Genomic DNA, 18,182 nt, shown 5'->3' with positions numbered 1-18,182 from the left:
AGGAGCAAGCTCTGGGAGAGAATTTGAGTACAGAAGGAAGTAGAGAAGAGGATGCCGGTTCAGGGAGAGGGCTCCAGGCTGGAGAGTGCTGGGGTCAGGTGGATGGTTGGGGTGCTGAGCAAGCTGCAGGCTTGTGGCTGTGAGGGTGCAGGACTTTGGGCTGGGGTGCATAAGGGGCTCAGGGTAGGGAGGCTGAGAGTATGATGGGCTCAGGAAACAAATTTGCATGTGTAGATGGTGCAGGAATGTGTGTCAAAAGATTGGGGATGTGGGGGTGCAGGAGTTTGGGGATATGAGAAGCTCAGGACAGGGGGTTCCAGTATATGAAAGGCTCAGGTTTGGAGTCTGGGGGGGGGGGCGTGCAGGAGTGTTATGATGCTGTGGCCAGATGGGGGCTTGGCCCCAATTAGGAGCTTGTTGGCCAGGTTTCATTTTGAAATAAAATATTATGTCAAACACAGAATGTTTCATCATCTTTATTTATGAGGGGGCGGGGAACCAGTTTTGAGTCAGGACCACACAAGTGAGATGTAAAAAAAAAAACCCCAACCCTCCAAAACCCCCCAAGCCTCACTAATGTGGCCCCAACTGTGCTGGTGGGGGCAGGGCACAGGGTGTTGGGTCAGGGTGCTGGTGGGTGTTGGGGCAGAGTGCTCGGGGAGGAGGGTGGAAGGGGTTGGCCGGGGGAGAGGACAGAGACTGCTGGGGTCAGTACCTGAGGATCCTGGGTCTCAGGAGGTGCGCTGGCTGCTTTTTCCCTTTCCTCCCCCACGCAACCCCCCTCTCTACCCCTAACCTTCCCCAGAGCCAGGCACCGCACCCTTTCTAACCTAATTCTCATGTCCTGGAAGCGGAGCCGCCACCACTTCAGCCACATGCATCTCCTGCCAGGCGCTGGGGCACATGTGCTGAGCAGCCAGCTTTGAGATGTGCTGGTTGGGACGCCACGCACACCCCACCCCAACCCAATCCTCCTCCCCTCCCTTCTCCCAGTCTAGAGCCAGGCCCTCTCCCCTCCCCCCGCTCTAACCCAATCCCCCTCCCCAGAGCCAGACACCTCCCCTCCCTGCTCTAACCTAATCTCCCTCCCCCCCAACCTTATGCTTGGGTCCCGGAGCCAGAGCTGCTGCCGCTGCTACCGCCATGCGCATCCGGGACACCATGCGCACCTCCTCCACACCTGATCACCTTCCTCTCCCCTTCCCTCCCCTTCTCCAGATCCAGGCATCTCCCCCCCACCCCAAGCTCCCACTCTACCCCAATTCCCCTCCTCTCCAACCTTATGCCCAGGTCCCAGAGCTGGAGCCGCCACTGATGCTGCTGCCGCACCCGGAGCCCTCACTGCTGCGACTGCCTGCACTCAGCTACCGGCTGCTAGCACGCACAGGCTGGGACGCTGTATGCAATCCGGCCTGCATGTGCAGGATATGATACAGTGCGCTGGGGTCTGTGAGCGGAATGGCACAGGCTATGAGCACTCATGCGGCTCACAGCAGCGCAGCCATCAGAGCGGCTGACTTGAGTATTTCCAGGTTCCATAGATCAATTTGCATAGCTTATTTCGAGTTAAGCCCTGCTGTGTAGCCTCACCCTAAGATATCTATCCTGGGGATTTAGATATCCTAAAATTATAACAGTGTGCTAGATTTAAACTTGTAGCAATTAGTCACTCAGTGTTAATGGGTGTCATCTTGCCTCAGTGGGTCACAGTTGATAATACCAGATTCAGGACAAACTGATGAGAATTAGAGCAGACTCACTCCAAAGTGGGGGTTAGTCTATCATTAGATGACATCAAGCCAGTAACAAAAGTAAACTTCTGTCTCATTACATTAGCTAACAGGAAATCAAAGATGCACTCTCCTTAGGCATTCCAACCCTTGTCTCTTCACCTAGGGTGTGTCTAGACTACAGGGTTTTGTTGACAAAAGTGGACTTTTGTCAACAAAACTATATCTGTGTATACACTGCCGCTGAGTTCTGTCGACGTAACGTCAACAGAACTCAGCAGTTTTGTCGACGGCGGTAAACCTCGTTCTACGAGGAAGAATGCCTTTTGTCAACAGAGTTCTGTCGACAGAAGGTGTTATTACATTTACACTATCCTTTGTGTCTACACTGTCATGTCGACAAAGCGGCTTCCTTTGTCGACAGAACTAGTCTAGACGCTCTTTGTCAACAGAAGCCTGTAGTCTAGATGTACCCCTAAACACTGGACTCTGATCAAATTTAGGGTCCTTGTAATCACAAGAGATCAGCCCTGTAGTCACCTCAACATATTTGTCAGATTACCCAATAATCATGCTGCTACAATCCTTTAGATTTCAGTTACTAAAAGAAAATTATACAGTTAATCAATCACATGCAAATAATTGCAAAGTCTTCATATCAGGTTTGTAGCAGTGATGGAATAAATTGCAAACATGTAAAATTTTAAAGGAATCTTCCAAACTGGGCCATCCTTACCCATACATAAAATACACAGTTGCATAGTACACCTGAAAATTTGGGACATTACTGAGTCATAATGTCTATCTATTCCCCTTTTTCTATCCCTGTTCTGCTTCCTCTGGAGAAGATCTAGTTAACTTAAAAGTGAAAAAGCCTGCCCAGACCTGTTGGCAGAACATTGAACCCATAAAAGTCATTCAAGTGGTAATGAAGCCATTTAACAGGAATTTGCCAGGTTTATATTGCCAGTGTCTGAATTCACTGTGTTAGTCAGCTGGGCCTTAGTTTAAAATTTGCTTTAAATATATTCCATTAGTGTGTTGCTGAAGATGATAAAATCGCATCCCTAAAAACTGCCCCTTCAGCTGCCATTCGGCACTGGGGCAGCAGTTTAATAGTGCTGTACAGGGCCCCATAAATCCTAAGAACAGCCTGGCTACCAAAAGATTCCTCAATCTATAGTTCAAAATGATCCTTCTAGCTGTAAATCCATAGTCCAGAAAATGAAGTCAGGAAAGAGGCAAAATGGAGCTAAGGCATCTTTTATACTCTTGCCATATGTCTGGAAATTTACTGATTCAAAGCTCATGGTCTTTGTGGTAAGTTAGTAGCCCAAGATGGAGTCTAGGTCACCTCACATGGCCTTACATAGTTTGATGACTCACAGTTATCAGCCATATTCTTGCTGAGATGTCTAGAGGAAGAACTATTTGGAGAGTTGATTCTTCTTAATGGCCCATCAAGCCTGAATAGTCCATTCACAATGGGCTGGTGAAACTGTGGGTTTTGCCCCAGGAACAAACATATATGAGTGTAAAGGGCTCCGCCCTTCTTGTGAGTGCCCCTCAGTGGCTATGGGGAGTCTTATAGTCTCTATCCGGTTGTCTGCGGGAGAGGAAGTGTCAGGTATGTAGACTGGGACCAGGCTTCTTACCCCCTATTGTGGCTGCTGGAGGGGGTGGGGGTGTGGAGGAGGGTGAAGACCCAGGTCCACCCACTCCTCTGGGTCCTGGCCCAGGGACCCTATAAGTAGCAGTTACCTGCTAAGTCTCAAAGACATTGGTTGCAGTCACGTACCCTGGGCTACTTTTCTGGGACGCTGTTCTGTCCAGCCCTTTCTCTTGGGCCTCGTGGTCAAGTCCTCCCTGTCCAGGGTTCTTCAAGGGTTGCGATTGGCTTACTGGCTAGTCTTCAGCCGCTGGATGTGGTTTTGACCAGGTCTGAAGTCTAGCTCCCACTCAGAGCTGTCTCTAGTGCTGTTGTTTTCCCAGTCAGTCCTTAGGTCCGCCTGGGACTGGGTCGAGCTCCAGGAAGGAACTGCCAGGCCCCACTAGCCCAGCAGCTTCTTTTATACCGGTCTGCTGGGTCCTGATTGGCTACCTCTACAGCAGCCACTCTATCCTGCCTGGAGGACCTCTTTTCTGCTCCTCCCGCTGGTTTGGGGTGTGGCAAGGCTTCTGGCCTCTTGTAGGGGGCATTGGAGATTAGTCCACCCCATCACAATGAGATAAAGGCAACACATAGAAACCTGTTGGAGAATATTTTAACTTGCCCGAGCAATCATTAATGGATCTCAAAGTCACCGTGTTGTATCAGGACAATTCCACCAGCCAAATACACAGGGAAGCCTTGGAACTTAACTTTATTTACAGGTTTGGGACCCATCACAGAGATATGAACAAAGACATTACCTGTCTAGCGCACTACATTCCACATCCTAATGACTTAAAAAACAAACAATGTGTACTTAAGAACAATTTGCACCTTCTCTATCAGTTTCATGTGGCATGAACACTCTGAGTATTTCTTTCCCACTTTTTCCTTCCCCTCCCCCCAACCCCTATTTATTTTGGAACTGGACCTTTATTAGCTGAAGAAGTGGGTTGTGCTCATGAAAGCTCACAATACTGTCTACATGTTTTGTTAGTCTTTAAGGTGCTGCTAGACTAATTGTTGTTTTTAAATTTTTTCCAGTTACATACTAACACACCTAGCCCTCTGAAGCTTTTGATACATAGACAGTATTCATGATGTCAGATAGTTATGATGCATCGTGGAACGAGGTGTACAGATAGTTCGGAAAGGCTTGCTAGTTCGAACTATCTAGCCCGTGCCGCGTGTAGCCGCGCGGCACGGGGTTCGAACAAGCCGGCATTTAAAAATGGCGCCGGCCGGCTTATGCAAATAAAGCCCGGGAAATTCAAATCCTGGGCTTCATTTGCACATTCGGTATGCATACATTACCCCGCTAGTTCGAACTAGTGGGGTAGTGTAGACATACCCTTAGGCACTGCTCAAAATCCTACCCTAAAGCACAGATTCCTTTATAACATTCAGTCATCTCAGGGTTAATGAGAATTCAGAGGATTCATGAGTCCAAAACCACTGATCTGAGTTATTCTAATGTAATGAAGTCCTGTAATGAATCATCTACTGCATAAAAATCTGTACTATTTTGGTTTTGAAAATCAAATATTTATTTTTAATATACATATATCAATGTTATTTTTACATCTCTCCCACTACCTCCCCAAGATAGCTACTCTTTAAAATCACCAAGGTAAAATCTCTTCTCTTGTCTTTGTTTGGACAACTCACCAAACACTAGTACTTCTTTGCTGCAATTATAAAACTAACTTTTATAAAACTTCTTGGATCTAACCTTCAAGCCTCTCACATTTTATTAAAATGAACATCTACAATAAAATGTGTGGATAATCACAATGACACTGACTTTTATAAATCCTGAACTTTTATAGAATATATATAAATCATCCCAAAGTGATATTGTAAGGAAAACATATCTCCAAGTTAAAATTAAACTATTATGCTCTTATAAATGCATATGTCATCCAACTAAAACAAAAAAGGGCCAATTTTACCACCCCAGGTAGGAATACTTACCATTAATAAAACATTTAAGAGTAATTTCTCCCAAAATATAGATGGACTATGAATCAGCAAATCATGCAAATGCTGCTGTTGTAAATTGGGGTACAGAAGGATAATTTGGCCCACTATATATTAGGGCAGATTAATATTTTACTCAGACAATTACATTTATATAGAATGCTGCATGTTTTCTCCTCCAAAAATGTAGAACCTTACAAACAAGAATATTCTGTGGACCAATATCTTCTCTAATAGCTATTCCCCTCTATACAGTATAACCACAATGAAAATAATATTTGGTATTAGAAAAGTTTGTTTCCCAAGTTACATATATTCACTGTAAAGATTTCAACAAAGACCCCGATCCATAAAGGACTGCAGTGCCTAAAGCCCAGATTTAGGTTGATCCACAACATTCTTGCTCATTTGGATTACAAAGTCATTCACTTTCACTTTCTCTGACCCACTGTATATTGTGTACATAATAAAATGGCAACAGGACTAAAAGAATCATATCAGCATATCCCATAATCCAGTGACTAGGAAACTCACTTCAGAAATGGGAAACCCCAGCTCAATTCCCTTCTCTTCATCAGGCAGAGGGGGGAATTGAACTGAGGGCTCCCACATCCCACATGAGGTCCCTAACTCTGGGCTAAAAGGTAGCCAGGTGGATAAAATGGCCTCCCAAAGCTTTTGTATGTCACTTACTCTACAATAGAGACTTTGACTGTGACACCACAAGACACCTGATTCCACAAGAAGGGCCCTGGGTATGTGGCTTAAGCGAGGATAGCATGTAACTCCTGCCCGCCTGTAATTAGTCACCTATCTCCCTAAGAGGAGAGACGCTTAAGAAATTACCTCTTTGGCATCTGCTATTGGCTAGCTTACATGTTGCCTTGTCTAGCATGCCAGGTTTTATAGAGCCCATTATTTTTGCTTGTCTCTCCCAAGTCATGGTATATGGTGCCTAGGTGCCAATCTCAGGGTTTGTCGATTTTGGTTATTTTCAAGGCACCTAGAAGTTAGGCATTGCAGCATAAGTCTCTTTAGAGGTCCAGGCCAGCAGAGGGCAATAACCAGCCTGTGAATGCTACTGCTTTATTTGCCTGTGCCTCCGTGAGTATGGCTGCTTGAAACTCCTGTTGGCAGCGGATTGCTGCTTATAGCCAATGGGAGCTCCAGGAAGTGCTGTTCCAATCCACACCACTTCTCATAGCTCCAATTCATCAGAAATATTAATCTGCAGCCAATGGGAGTTTCAAGAGGCTGTACCTGCAGAGGCGCAGGTAAATAAAGAGGTGGTGGCCCACTAAGAGCTAACCGTCGCAAACTGCCTCCGGCTTCCTGCCCACCCCTGGTCCGACAAACTCTTGAAACTCCTGTTTCAAACTACAGTTTTTAAAAAATGATAAAGATACATAAAAATAAATGATGATAGAATGTAAAAAGGAAAAAAACATGTATATCAATATATATAATCTATATCTATAATGTTTTTAAAAATTAGTTTGAAACAAGAATTTCAAGAATTTAAGTTTATATGTGAAAACACATACAGTAGTTATTTGCCCTTCTGACAATGGTTTATCTAGTTAAAACACTATCCAAATATTACTACCAGATGCAATAAATAATAGTTTCACCTTAAAACTGTAATTTAATGAAGGCGGGTTTTCTGAAAAATGAGGATACATGTGAATATTTAGTTATCCGTACAAGAACATTCCTGAATTCCTTTGACTGTAGGTTTTCACCAATTTGCCTGTTGCAGTGGTAAGTAGATGTCTCAAACACTTGTTCCTAACTCAAGTTGATACAGATCATACTAGATTAACTTTCAAAACAAACACTTTTTGAGTAGTAAAATGGAAAAAGGATAAAAGGAGGGTAAAAGAGGGAGAGAAACTCCAAATTTTCTAAACTGAACATGTTTTCTGAAAATTTCTGTGAAAAAATAATTAGACAAAAATGCTTTCTTAAAAAACTGTAGAACAAAAATTATATGAGGCAAATAATTTTCACAATTTTATTTTCCATTATTTGACCAGTTCTAGTTGGAACCATGACAACAAAATTTACACCCGAAGGAATCAGTTATGATCTTTATAGTGATGTTTTGACCACTACTGCTTATTCTCTTAGAGCAGCTGGGAATTTAACCCCACGCTTAAACTGCAAATTCTCACAAGTGGGGGACACATCATCTATCAGAAGAGCAGCCAAGCCTTGTGCTACTTCACTCAGGATTTATTTCCCAGTCTAACAGCCTCACTCTCATCTCATCTCTCCTCTCCCCACTCCCCCGAGTAGGAAATAGATATATGAGGCTTCAAACGGGTATCTGAGAGGAAGGTGTGGCTTCAGTGGGGCACCATATGGGCCCAAGGATCTGCCCATGTGCATGACATTGCAGAACTGAGGCTTGCACCACTGGAACCAGTGGCAAGTTTGCCAATAAAATAATTTTACCAATAGGTTCTAGTTGGACCATGACCTCAGAGGACAAAGATGAGGCCACTTAATTTTTCCTCCTATTAAGGACTTGATCCTGCAGCCCAGTTTCACATTGGCATGCCCATTGGAATCACTCAGACTACTTCATGGAGCAAGGACCCAGGGGTGAGGATCCTAAGGCCCAGGGGCCGGATGCAGCCCCAGCTTGCCTGAATCTGACTCCCGAAGCTCAGGGCTCCCCTCCCAGTCTAGTCAGTGCTCTCACTCCCATTCAGATCCCACATCCCAAGGCCTGCTTCCCAACAATCCAAGTCTACACACTGAACCCCTCATTTTTGGCCCCACCTCAGAACATGGGGAGGCCCACAAAATCTACTAGCCTGAGTCTTTCTAGGCCTTAGTGTATGAGGGGAAAGTGAGGAGCATCTTTCTCCTTCTCAGTTGAGGGCCACATCAGTGAGGGTTTTTTTTTTTCTTTTAGCTTCTCACTTTTGTGGGCCCTTGACTGATTTTTTTGTGGGTCAGCAGCCTCTAACCCCAAAAAGGTTCCCCACCCCTTAATAGAATCAGCAAAAGGAACATCAGTTCTCCAATGGGGGAAAAAGTGACTTCAGATCCTGAAAAAGTTGAGCAGGCCTGTTTAAGTTTTAGATAACTGTGTAGATTTTGAGTTCCTGGATTTTTTTACAGTCAGAATTAGGCAGAGTTACCCCCCCATGTTGTTTGTCGTATAAATCGGAACAGACCACCACAGTGCTGCAGTATGTTCACTCCAACTGTTTATTCAAAAACTGTGGTAGATAATCCATTCTGCTTAAAATCTTCTGACACTTGCTTTGAGTGTCGAATTTTGGCAGACAGTGCTTCAAAGAGATCATTCTGATCCACAGCTGTAGCAACCCTATAAATGAATTCTTCCAATGATTCCAAGCCTCTCAGTCCAAGATTAACTCCACAGCCTGCCAGAAAGTGGATAAAATAAAAAGGCATTTAGAAATGGTGGTTAATGTCACAATGAAATAGATGACAACTAGCACATGGAGTAGAGTTGTTGATCTCCTTTGCTTTAAGCAATCAATATCCAGTGTCTGGTAGGTTTTACTGCTAGAAATACTGATTTACATTTGGTTATACATAATGGCTACATCTAGACAGGCAAGACTTAGTGCAAATACTCTAAACGCAAGAGTTTTTGCGTTAGAGTATTTGAGTAAGAGAGCATCTATACTGGCATGTGCCTTTGCGTAAAAGATTTGCTTTTGCGCAAAAGCATCCGTGCCAGTGTAAACGCTCTCTTGCACAAGAAAGCTCCGATGGCCATTTTAGCCATTTGGCTTTCTTGCGCAAGAAATTGATGTTACTTGTCTACACTGGCCTCTTGCACAAGAACACTTGCGCAAGAGGACTTATCCCTGAGCGGGAGCATCAGAGTATTTGCACAAGAAGCACTGATTTCATACAGTAGAACGTCAGTGTTCTTGTGCAAATACTCATGGCCAGTGTAGACAGGCAGCAAGATTTTGCGCAAAAGCAGCCTCTTTTGTGCTAAATCTTGCCAATGTAGACACAGCCAATCTGTTGGTAACCCTGATCCAGCAAAGCAGTCAAATATCTTCACTTTAAGCAGGTGTTTTACTGGATTGGAGCCTGTATTGTCTGTCAGAGATTTGGGGATGGAGTGTCTGGATATATTGCACATGTTGCAGATGCTGATATGTTGCAGAAAGCAACCAATGATATGGCAAAGAGTTTGTTTGCCCCTTGGATAGAAGATGTGTTAATTTGTCAGAATTCCCAGCTGCTCTCAGATGATCAACTATCAGCAGCAGTGAGGCAAAATCTATAAAGATTGCAGCTGTTTCTTCCAGATACAAATCTTGCCTCCATGATTCATGCCCCAAGATTAGACTACACACGGCATTGTACATGGGGATATATTTTAAAGCAACTGAGAAACAAAAAGTGAAAATGAAACATCCATAGGATTCTGAATGGTTGGAATCATAGTCAAATAGAAAACAAATAGAAGAAAAGCATGGATAATTTCTTATATGAGTCACTCCGGCTCTAGTCAACACAGATGGGTTTGTTCTAGTTCTATGGCACCATAGGGCATGTCTAAACTTGGAAATTACTTTGAAATAGTTATTTCAGGAGTTATTATTTCAAAATAAGTTATTTCAAAATAGAATGTTCACACAACGGGGAAGAATCAAAATTAGTCTGAGGCAGGCTCTCTTAATGTGGACACGTTACCTTGACTTAGAACCCCAGAAAACACTGGGGAGTAATCACTTTGAATAATTTCGAAATAACAGCAGTGGAACATCCACACTACCGCTATTTCAAAATAAGCGTTATTTCTCATGGAAAGCAGGAGTTATTATTTCGAAATAACCAGGCCCTTATTTTGAAATAACTGGCCTGGTTGTGTAGATGCGTCACTTGTTATTTTGAAATAAGGGGAATTATTTCAAAACTAGCCAATTAGCCCGTCATAAGACAGGATTTTCAGGTCTCTCCTCCATGTCAGTCTTCTCTCCTGAGCCTCCGGTCTCTTGCTCCGTCTCGCTCTGTCTCTCTCTCTCTCTCCTCCTCCTCCTGCTTCCCTCCCCCCAGCTCTCCTCTGCCTCCTGCCTCTCTCTCTGTCTCTCTCTTTCTCTTCTCCTCCCCCTCCTGCCTCTCACTCGGGGGACCGTGCAGCCCAAATGGCCGTTTGGGCTCTGCGCTCTCCGTGCTCCATGGGGACTGCGGCACCCAAATGGCTGCTTGCGCCACTTGCTCCCCCGTAGCGGCCCAGCTGAGTGGCGCAGAAGTCAGCCGAGCACCACGGTGGGAGGCGAAGGACGTGACTCAGGCAACAGCGCCACCCAGAGGGAACAGCCAGGGAGGCAACAGCGCCGCCCAGAGGGAACAGCCAGCATTTCAGCATTACAGAGTCACAGACATTGGGCTACTATATATATGATAACTCCCAAGTGTAGCCCAGGGCTTTATATATATATACAGGGCTCACCGAACTACGGCGAGCCCCACTCGCCAGCCGTGCTGTCTGGCGATCTGCGCATGCACAGATTGCCCAAACCCGGCTCTTCCAGGTTATTTGTCGAGCCCTGTATATATATATTTACAGGGTTTGGGTGATCTACGCAGGCGCAGCTCGCCGGACAACGCGGCTGGCGAGCGGGGCTCGCTGTGGTATATAAGCACTTTTTTTGTGACGGTATGCCCCGGGATGGTGAATTGGCACCTATTTTCACATCATAGTTTAATTGAATGTCACTCCCCTCTGGCATACCGGCACCTATTTCCTGAGGCAGCTTGGCTCCCGACGGAAAGCTGCTTGGGTCATGCAATGCAGCTCTTAAAGGGACTGTGACTGCATTTTGCCCCCTTCCCCTTTTCTTTATATGCTCAACAACTTTGAGCCTGGAGTACCAGCACCTTTTTTCTTATTAAAAAAAGCAGTTTATATATACACACACACACACACACACACACACACACACACACACACACACACCTGATGAAGTGGGTTTTACCCACAAAAACTCATGATCCTACATATTTTTGTTAGTCTCTAAGGGTATGTCTACACTACAGCGTTATTTTGAAATAAGCTATTTTGAAATAGTTCATTTGAAATAGCTTATTTCGAAATAACTCATCTACACACAAAATACATTTCAAAATAGCATTTTGCTATTTTAAAATAGCGCGTCCATACTAAGTGGACTCTGAATCTCATTTAAGGCCGGCCGGAACCAGGTCCGGCAGGGCATCAGGTCAAGATTTACTTTGTGTGGCTGCTGCCTGAGGCTATCTGAGGCCTGTGCTTAAAGGGACCCCCTTGGACAGCCGGTTCTCAGCTTTCCCTGCTTGCTTGCCTACCTCGATGAGGGACACCAAAGCATTTTGTCTCTGCATGCTCTGGTTGCCCTCACTCGGGACACTCTGCAACATGGAGCCGGAGCTGCCCCTGGGCACTCTGGTGCTTCTCTTGGATGCGTTGCTGCGCACCTGGCTGCACTTTCTGCAGGCTGCCATCCGGGAGGTCCATCGGGGGGCTGTCAGTATTCAGGAGGCCCTGTGGGAGAGCTTCAGTATCCAAGATCCACCCTGAGGATCACTAACAGTCTCCCTGGTCTGCCCCACTGGGGGCTTGTGGCTCATTCCTCCCTCATGTCCTTCCACTTACCCCTCCCTAACCCCCCTTCCTGATGTCAAATAAAATACACGTATTTTCAGGAACACAAACTCTCTTTATTTAACAAAACTGGGGGTGGGGGGAATGAAACTCGGGTGAGACTCTGGTGAGAGGGGAGGACAGAGGGTGGGAAAGGAAAGGGGGAAACCTGGGAGGAGGGAGCTGAAAGGGGGAAGCAAGGGAAAGAAGGGGGAAGAGAAGCTCTGGGGTGGGGGTGTCTTGCTGGACCAACTTGATTTTCAGGCAAACCTGCTCCTGGGTTCGCATGTAGCCTTTGGTGGCCAGGCTGTCAGCTATCCTGTCATAGATGGCCGCGTTCCTCCATCTAGTGTGGAGATCATGGTTGTTGGGGACATCTCTCCCAAACCTGAATAAGGTCCATGATCTCCACCCTGGACCAGGAAGGCACCTGCCTTCTCCGGGCCCTGGCAGGCTCCAGGGAGCTGGCAGACTGCACCTGGGGAGTGGTGGAGGGCTGGCTGCCAGTGGCTTACTGGTTTATGATCTGGGGTGACTGGGTCAGGGGCAGTGACTGCTGGCTCTGGGCTGGCAGGCTTGGAGCTGGCACAGGCACTGTGGCCAGAGTCTACCCCTCTAAGGACTCCAGGGAGGGGCGGGAGGTAGAGGAGTGTTCTTGGTTGAGGTTGGAGTGGCCACCAGGGCACGCTGGGAAGGCTGGAGGCCCCTTATTTCAAAATAAGTGTCTACACAGCACTTATTTCGAAATAGCTATTTCGAATTTAGCGTTATTCCTCATAGAATGAGGTTTACCAAATTCGAAATAAGTGCTCCTCTATTTCGAATTTATTTCGAAAAAGCAGTTTGGCTGTGTAGATGTTAGGAAAATTATTTCGAAATAAGGGCTGTTATTTCGAAATAACTTTGCTGTGTAGACATACCCTAAAGTACCACAGGACTACTTGTTACTTTTAAGGTATATTCCAAGTGGAAGGCTGTTGAGGAGCAACAGAGATTTCTTCATAGCTTCCTAGATTATAAACCCAGAAGCGATTACTGTGCTCATCCAGATTTACCTTCTGTATACCATGGACCATAACATTTCCCTGAATTAATTCCTGTTTCAACTAGCACACATCTTTTAGACAGACATGCAATCCTGATTTAAAAACTGACAGTAATTGAGAATCCACCCTAACCCTGGGTAAATTGTTCCAAATTACCTTCACTGTTACTGCATGGAAAACAATCTGATAATAATGTGTTTGTTACTTCAGCTAACTGAGATATTGTTTGATTGTTCTAAAACCAGTATAATTCTACCCCTGCCTATCTTCAGAGGAGCAACCAGATTGCTCAATCACTAGCACTGAATAATACTAGTAACTATCTCATTTTCTGTACACAGGGTGTTTTTTCTTCTGTTCTGATGTTACGCTTACAAATCTGTCCTGTAAATTCCAGCTCACCAGTGTCAAAATTCAGCACTCTGGCTGCTTCTCCTTCCACAGTGACCACTACATTGTCCCCTTCAATGAAGGCTGCTGTAACCCTCCTGTGAGACAGCATGATCTCAAAGAGTCTTCTACTACATTGGACGTGATGTAGAGTCAATTCATTGACCCTGGGTTCAATATCCATCTTGTAGGCATTGAAGGATTGGTGGAATATGTTCTTCATTATCTAAAACAAACAAACAACCCAACAAAGGGACTTGTCAAAGGTAACCATCTTAATTGCAAACTCCACATTTGCACAGTCAACAAACATGTGTACATACATATTAGGCAATTGTGCATCTACACAGACACACAATATTGGGTGAACGTAGGCTAAACGTGAGAAATAAATGTCTTGTACCAGGCAAGAAAAGGTTAGGAGTGAAAAGTGAGTGGAAGAAAATTAGTGCCACTTCGCTCAATGCAGCAAAGACTTATTCATATACTTAATTTTACACATGAATAGCCCAAATGACTTCAAAAATGTCAAGACCATAGGGAAGAGTTTTCAGGTTGGGGGCCCCTGAGATTCCTAAGAGAAGGGACCGCATCATTTTTACTTCTGTCTAACCTCTGGCCTTTGGGGATTTGATTCTGATTGGGCCTTTGAGCTCTCTTGTAACAAACACGTGTAATACTACTAAAAATGGGACAGGAAGGGTGATTACCAGCCTCTTTACAGAGGAGTGTGGAGTTGAATACTAACTACAAAAATGGAAACAAATGAAGCTTTCACTGTGAAGGCTTTAAAACTGAGGTTAAATCATTAATTAATTACAGAAGACAAATCAAGGAGATGGAGCATAACTAAACAGAAGTTAAAAAAACATTAACATCGTTTTTTAATATTAACCACAAGTACTCTTTCTTCATCAAATCAGCCACCACTAGCATCAATCCTTGCTTCTGATTAATGCCATCTTTAGTTTCTTTATACTGATAACAATACAAACAACCCTCATGTATGATATTGCTCTTTTAAGTCTAAGATCTGAGGGTACGTCTACACTACATGCCTCTGTCGGCAGAGGCATGTAGATTTGTTTGTTCAGCAAAGGTAAATGAAGCCGCGATTTAAATGATTGCGGCTTCATTTACATTTACATGGCTGCCGCGCTGAGCCGACAAACAGCTGATCAGCTGTTTGTCGGCTCGCCGCTAGTCTGGACGTTCCCCCTGTCGACATCAAAGCCCTTTGTCGGCAGCCCCGGTAAACCTCATTCCACGAGGAATAACGGGGCTGCTGACAAAGGGCTTTGATGTCGACAGGGGGAACGTCCAGACTAGCGGCGAGCCGACAAACAGCTGATCAGCTGTTTGTCGGCTCAGCACGGCAGCCATGTAAATGTAAATGAAGCCGCGATAATTTAAATCGCGGCTTCATTTGCCTTTGCTGATCTGTCTAATCTACATGCCTCTGCCGACAGAGGCATGTAGTCTAGACACAGCCTGAATGCGTCTCTTAAAAGAAAGCAGAATGTGCGTTCAAAGAATGTTGAGTCAAAAATTTGATCTGGTCTTACTTGGTTGCTTAAACTGTCTGCTATGTAAGGAAAAAGATATCAGAAGAAACTTTACTTTTTGCAGCTATCGTATGCAAAGTCAACATTCCCACAGATTGCACGCAATGTACCGTTATTACTATAATGAAGAGGGAATTTAGGAAATTTCATGATATGGAATAATATCACTATAATTCCCCTCCCTCTCCAAAAAAAACCCCTGGATTATGTTCAGTATGTATGTTGAGTACAAGCTTGACTGAAAAGAATAAATTCACTTGTAAGAGGCTTCGTGCCCTCCAATCCTCCCCACCTCCTGTCACCAACACACACAGAGAGATGATCATCAGCTGGCTTTTCTAAACAAGCAAATTTCTCAGCACAAAAATTGTGACTCAGGAAAAAATGAATAGCAAGAAAATAGGCTATCATTATATGAGCAACATGAAGTCATGACTAGAACACAAAGGCAGGAAAGCTAAATTATGGTTATTGTTGACGACAGAGAGGAAAAAAGGAATGCTAACACCAGAAGATAGCATTATAATTCTCAACACTTAGCACTTTCTGTCAATACCTTGGTCTGATTCCTTACCAGTAATGCCAACAATAGTTTTGTCATGATTTTCAGTGGGAGCAGGGTAAAAACCCAACCCTATAAACCAGTGGAGAGCAACTTGTGGCTTATGGGCTGCAGGTGGCCCATAGGTGTTCCACCCATGGCCCAGTCGCCTCCTGTCTACCCCTTTCCCTCATGCCCCTCTCAGGCACTGGGGCACTGGAGTCCTGCACCCCACTCCTCCCACTCCCTTTCAGAGCGTGAATACCATGAAGTTGTCGCCTATGCCTGGGAGGCAGGGTAGGCTTCGCAGCCTGAACGCCAGCCTATGCACAGTAGATCACAGCTATTTTTAGCACCGTGAGATGAACCTGGGTCTGTTGGCTCAGAAACTCACTGTTATGGGGGTTATTTTGGTTTATTTTTTTGTAGTGTACGTGTGCCAAAGATGAGATGTCCACTTCACTGTAGCATGTGTAGATAAATGCTGAGATTTTTTTTTTCCTTAGTAAGGGTCATTTATACCCAAGCTCCTTAAACCACAACTGTGCATTTGTGACAGAGTCTATGGCTCAGTCACTGCTCTGTGCACTTGGCAAGTGTCCACATATGGGACAAACTGAGGAAATAATTGTTTAAGTGTTGGATGATTGATTAAACAATTAATAAGGTGATTCAAGCAGGTGATCTCAGGCAGATGAGAGTCCCTCCCTCTGTGTCTAAGGCTAGGTCTCCACTGGGAAGTTTTGGTGACCAACGTGCTGTCAACCTGCAAAAGTCGTCAAAATTGAACACTAGTCACACCTGTTTTTCTGCCTTCCATTGTCGACATTTCACGGCTACCTTGCTAGCACCCTGTCAACAGGTAAGAGCAAACCAATGGGGCAAGCATCCCACAATGCAGTGTTATGGGAAGGCAGAGATGATCCTTGCATTTTTTGGGATTCCCTTGTAGCTCTGTGATCTCTCCATGCTGAGGAATGTGAAAGCAGCAAAGCAGTCTCTACAGGCCTCCCTTCAGCAGCCATCTTCCTGCCGCTGTGTTCCGAGCAGGGCAGAATGGGAGCACTCTGATAACTAGTTCTTTGTTTATTCCCCAAACAGAGCAGTTCACTCAGCTGTCAGACACTTTCCAAAGCTTTGAAAGGAAGGGGCACATGCCTGCAGACTCATGAGCTTACACAGACCTCATGTTACTTTCCAGGACACAACAATCCACTCATATCCTTAAAAAAAGTGATTTTATGAACAAAACAAAAAGATACCCTCCAAGCAGAGGAAGATGTCTCCCTGCACCTAAACATAGGCGCCCATCTCTGCCCATGTCTATACTACAGAGTTTTTGCGGAAAAACAGCCATTTTTCCGCAAAAATTTGTGGAGTGTCCACACCTCAAGCGCGTTTTTGCACAAGTAAATCACAAGATCAGAGGGGAATGCCTTTTTGCTCAAGAGCTCTTGCACAAAAAGATGTGTGGGAATGGGGAGGAGGGGGTTTTCGTGCAAGAAGAGGAAAGAGGAAAAAGCACAGGTCCCCTGGTGGCCATTCTGTCCATAGCAAACACTGCATACTTGCAAGAGAGCATCCAGATATTCTGGATGCTCTTTCACAATGCCTATTGCTTTTTTGATGAGCTTTTGCAGGGTAGACGTTCTCTTGCACAAGAAGTTTTTGCGGAAGATCTCTTTCAACAAAAGCTTCTTGTGCAAAAAGCCTGCAGTCTAGACATAGCCTGAGAGAGGGGGCAGAGCTTAGCACCAAAACCTTACAATGGCATCTTCCATTGGCTATCAGAAGTAGGGGGCAGCATAGCTTTTCTGAATTTCTCCCCGTTCATTCTATAATGTGAGGAACTTGACCCAGGCTATGTGAATCCCTATGATTTCCTGGGCACAGTCACACTCCCAGTAACCATGCCCAAGTTTCTCTGTGAATCTAGCTCCAGGCCTTCATGCATATAAAACTGATTTAAAAATTAAGCAACAACCCCAAAGCTAATTATGTACAAACGAGTAGAAAAATACTAATTAGTAGCAGATACCAGTTATAGTGGGCATGGATTTGTATTTATCTGTATGTGTACATCATGTTTGCTTTAAACATACCTACCAATAAGAAAACAACCGCATTTTAATAAAGTACAATGAATTGTCTGCATTTACCTAATAGCTTAAGCAAAGGGCATAAAGTAATTCTATTAGGAGCCAATTTATTTCATTAACTTATTTTCCCTAAGCACAGTAGTACTTCATGTAGTGTACTAAGTTCCGTCAGCTACTATTGACTGCAACAGGAGCACTGGAAACTCTTCCTGGAGTGGAGTCGGAATTTCTTGCCCTTTCTTTTGTTTTTCTTTTGTTTTTATGATGAGCCAACCATTCTTTCCAGATTTCAACAGCCCTGCAGATAGCGCAGAGTAGGAATGAAAACTGGAATTCAGATTAGGTTAGTTTAATTGTTTCCATTCCAAAGTGAAACACTGGATCAAAGAGAAAACTAAACACCTGGACTCAAAAATGCCTTATTTAAGACTCGTTCGTAACTTCTTAAATTTGACATCCAGAATAAATAATTACTCAACTGCCTGGTTAATGTCCTTCTTCATGCCTCAATGCAGCATACTAAATAAACATGCATATCTTCACCTGCAGTAA

The 18,182-nt window shown here is 44.5% G+C and overlaps 1 protein-coding gene across 1 annotated transcript in view; it reads right to left on the bottom strand.

Annotated features, from left to right (window-relative positions):
- Nucleotides 1-4,087: 4,087 nt before the first annotated feature.
- LOC102445422 (uncharacterized) overlaps nt 4,088-18,182 on the bottom strand; it is a 43,437-nt gene continuing 29,342 nt past the window's right edge. Inside the window, exons 4-5 of the mRNA XM_006122440.5 lie at nt 13,438-13,651; nt 4,088-8,762 (exon numbers count right to left, since the gene is read on the bottom strand). Of these exons, the coding sequence (XP_006122502.1) occupies nt 8,584-8,762; nt 13,438-13,651 (393 nt within the window). The 3' untranslated portion in view covers nt 4,088-8,583. The remainder of the gene's footprint in view (nt 8,763-13,437; nt 13,652-18,182) is intronic.

Source organism: Pelodiscus sinensis, chromosome 12 (assembly GCF_052426305.1).
Source record: "Pelodiscus sinensis isolate ZL-2025 chromosome 12, ASM5242630v1, whole genome shotgun sequence".
Classification (NCBI taxonomy): Eukaryota; Metazoa; Chordata; order Testudines; family Trionychidae; genus Pelodiscus; species Pelodiscus sinensis.
The sequence above is the reverse complement of the archived record's forward strand: the minus strand, read 5'-3'. Positions and strand labels throughout refer to the sequence as shown.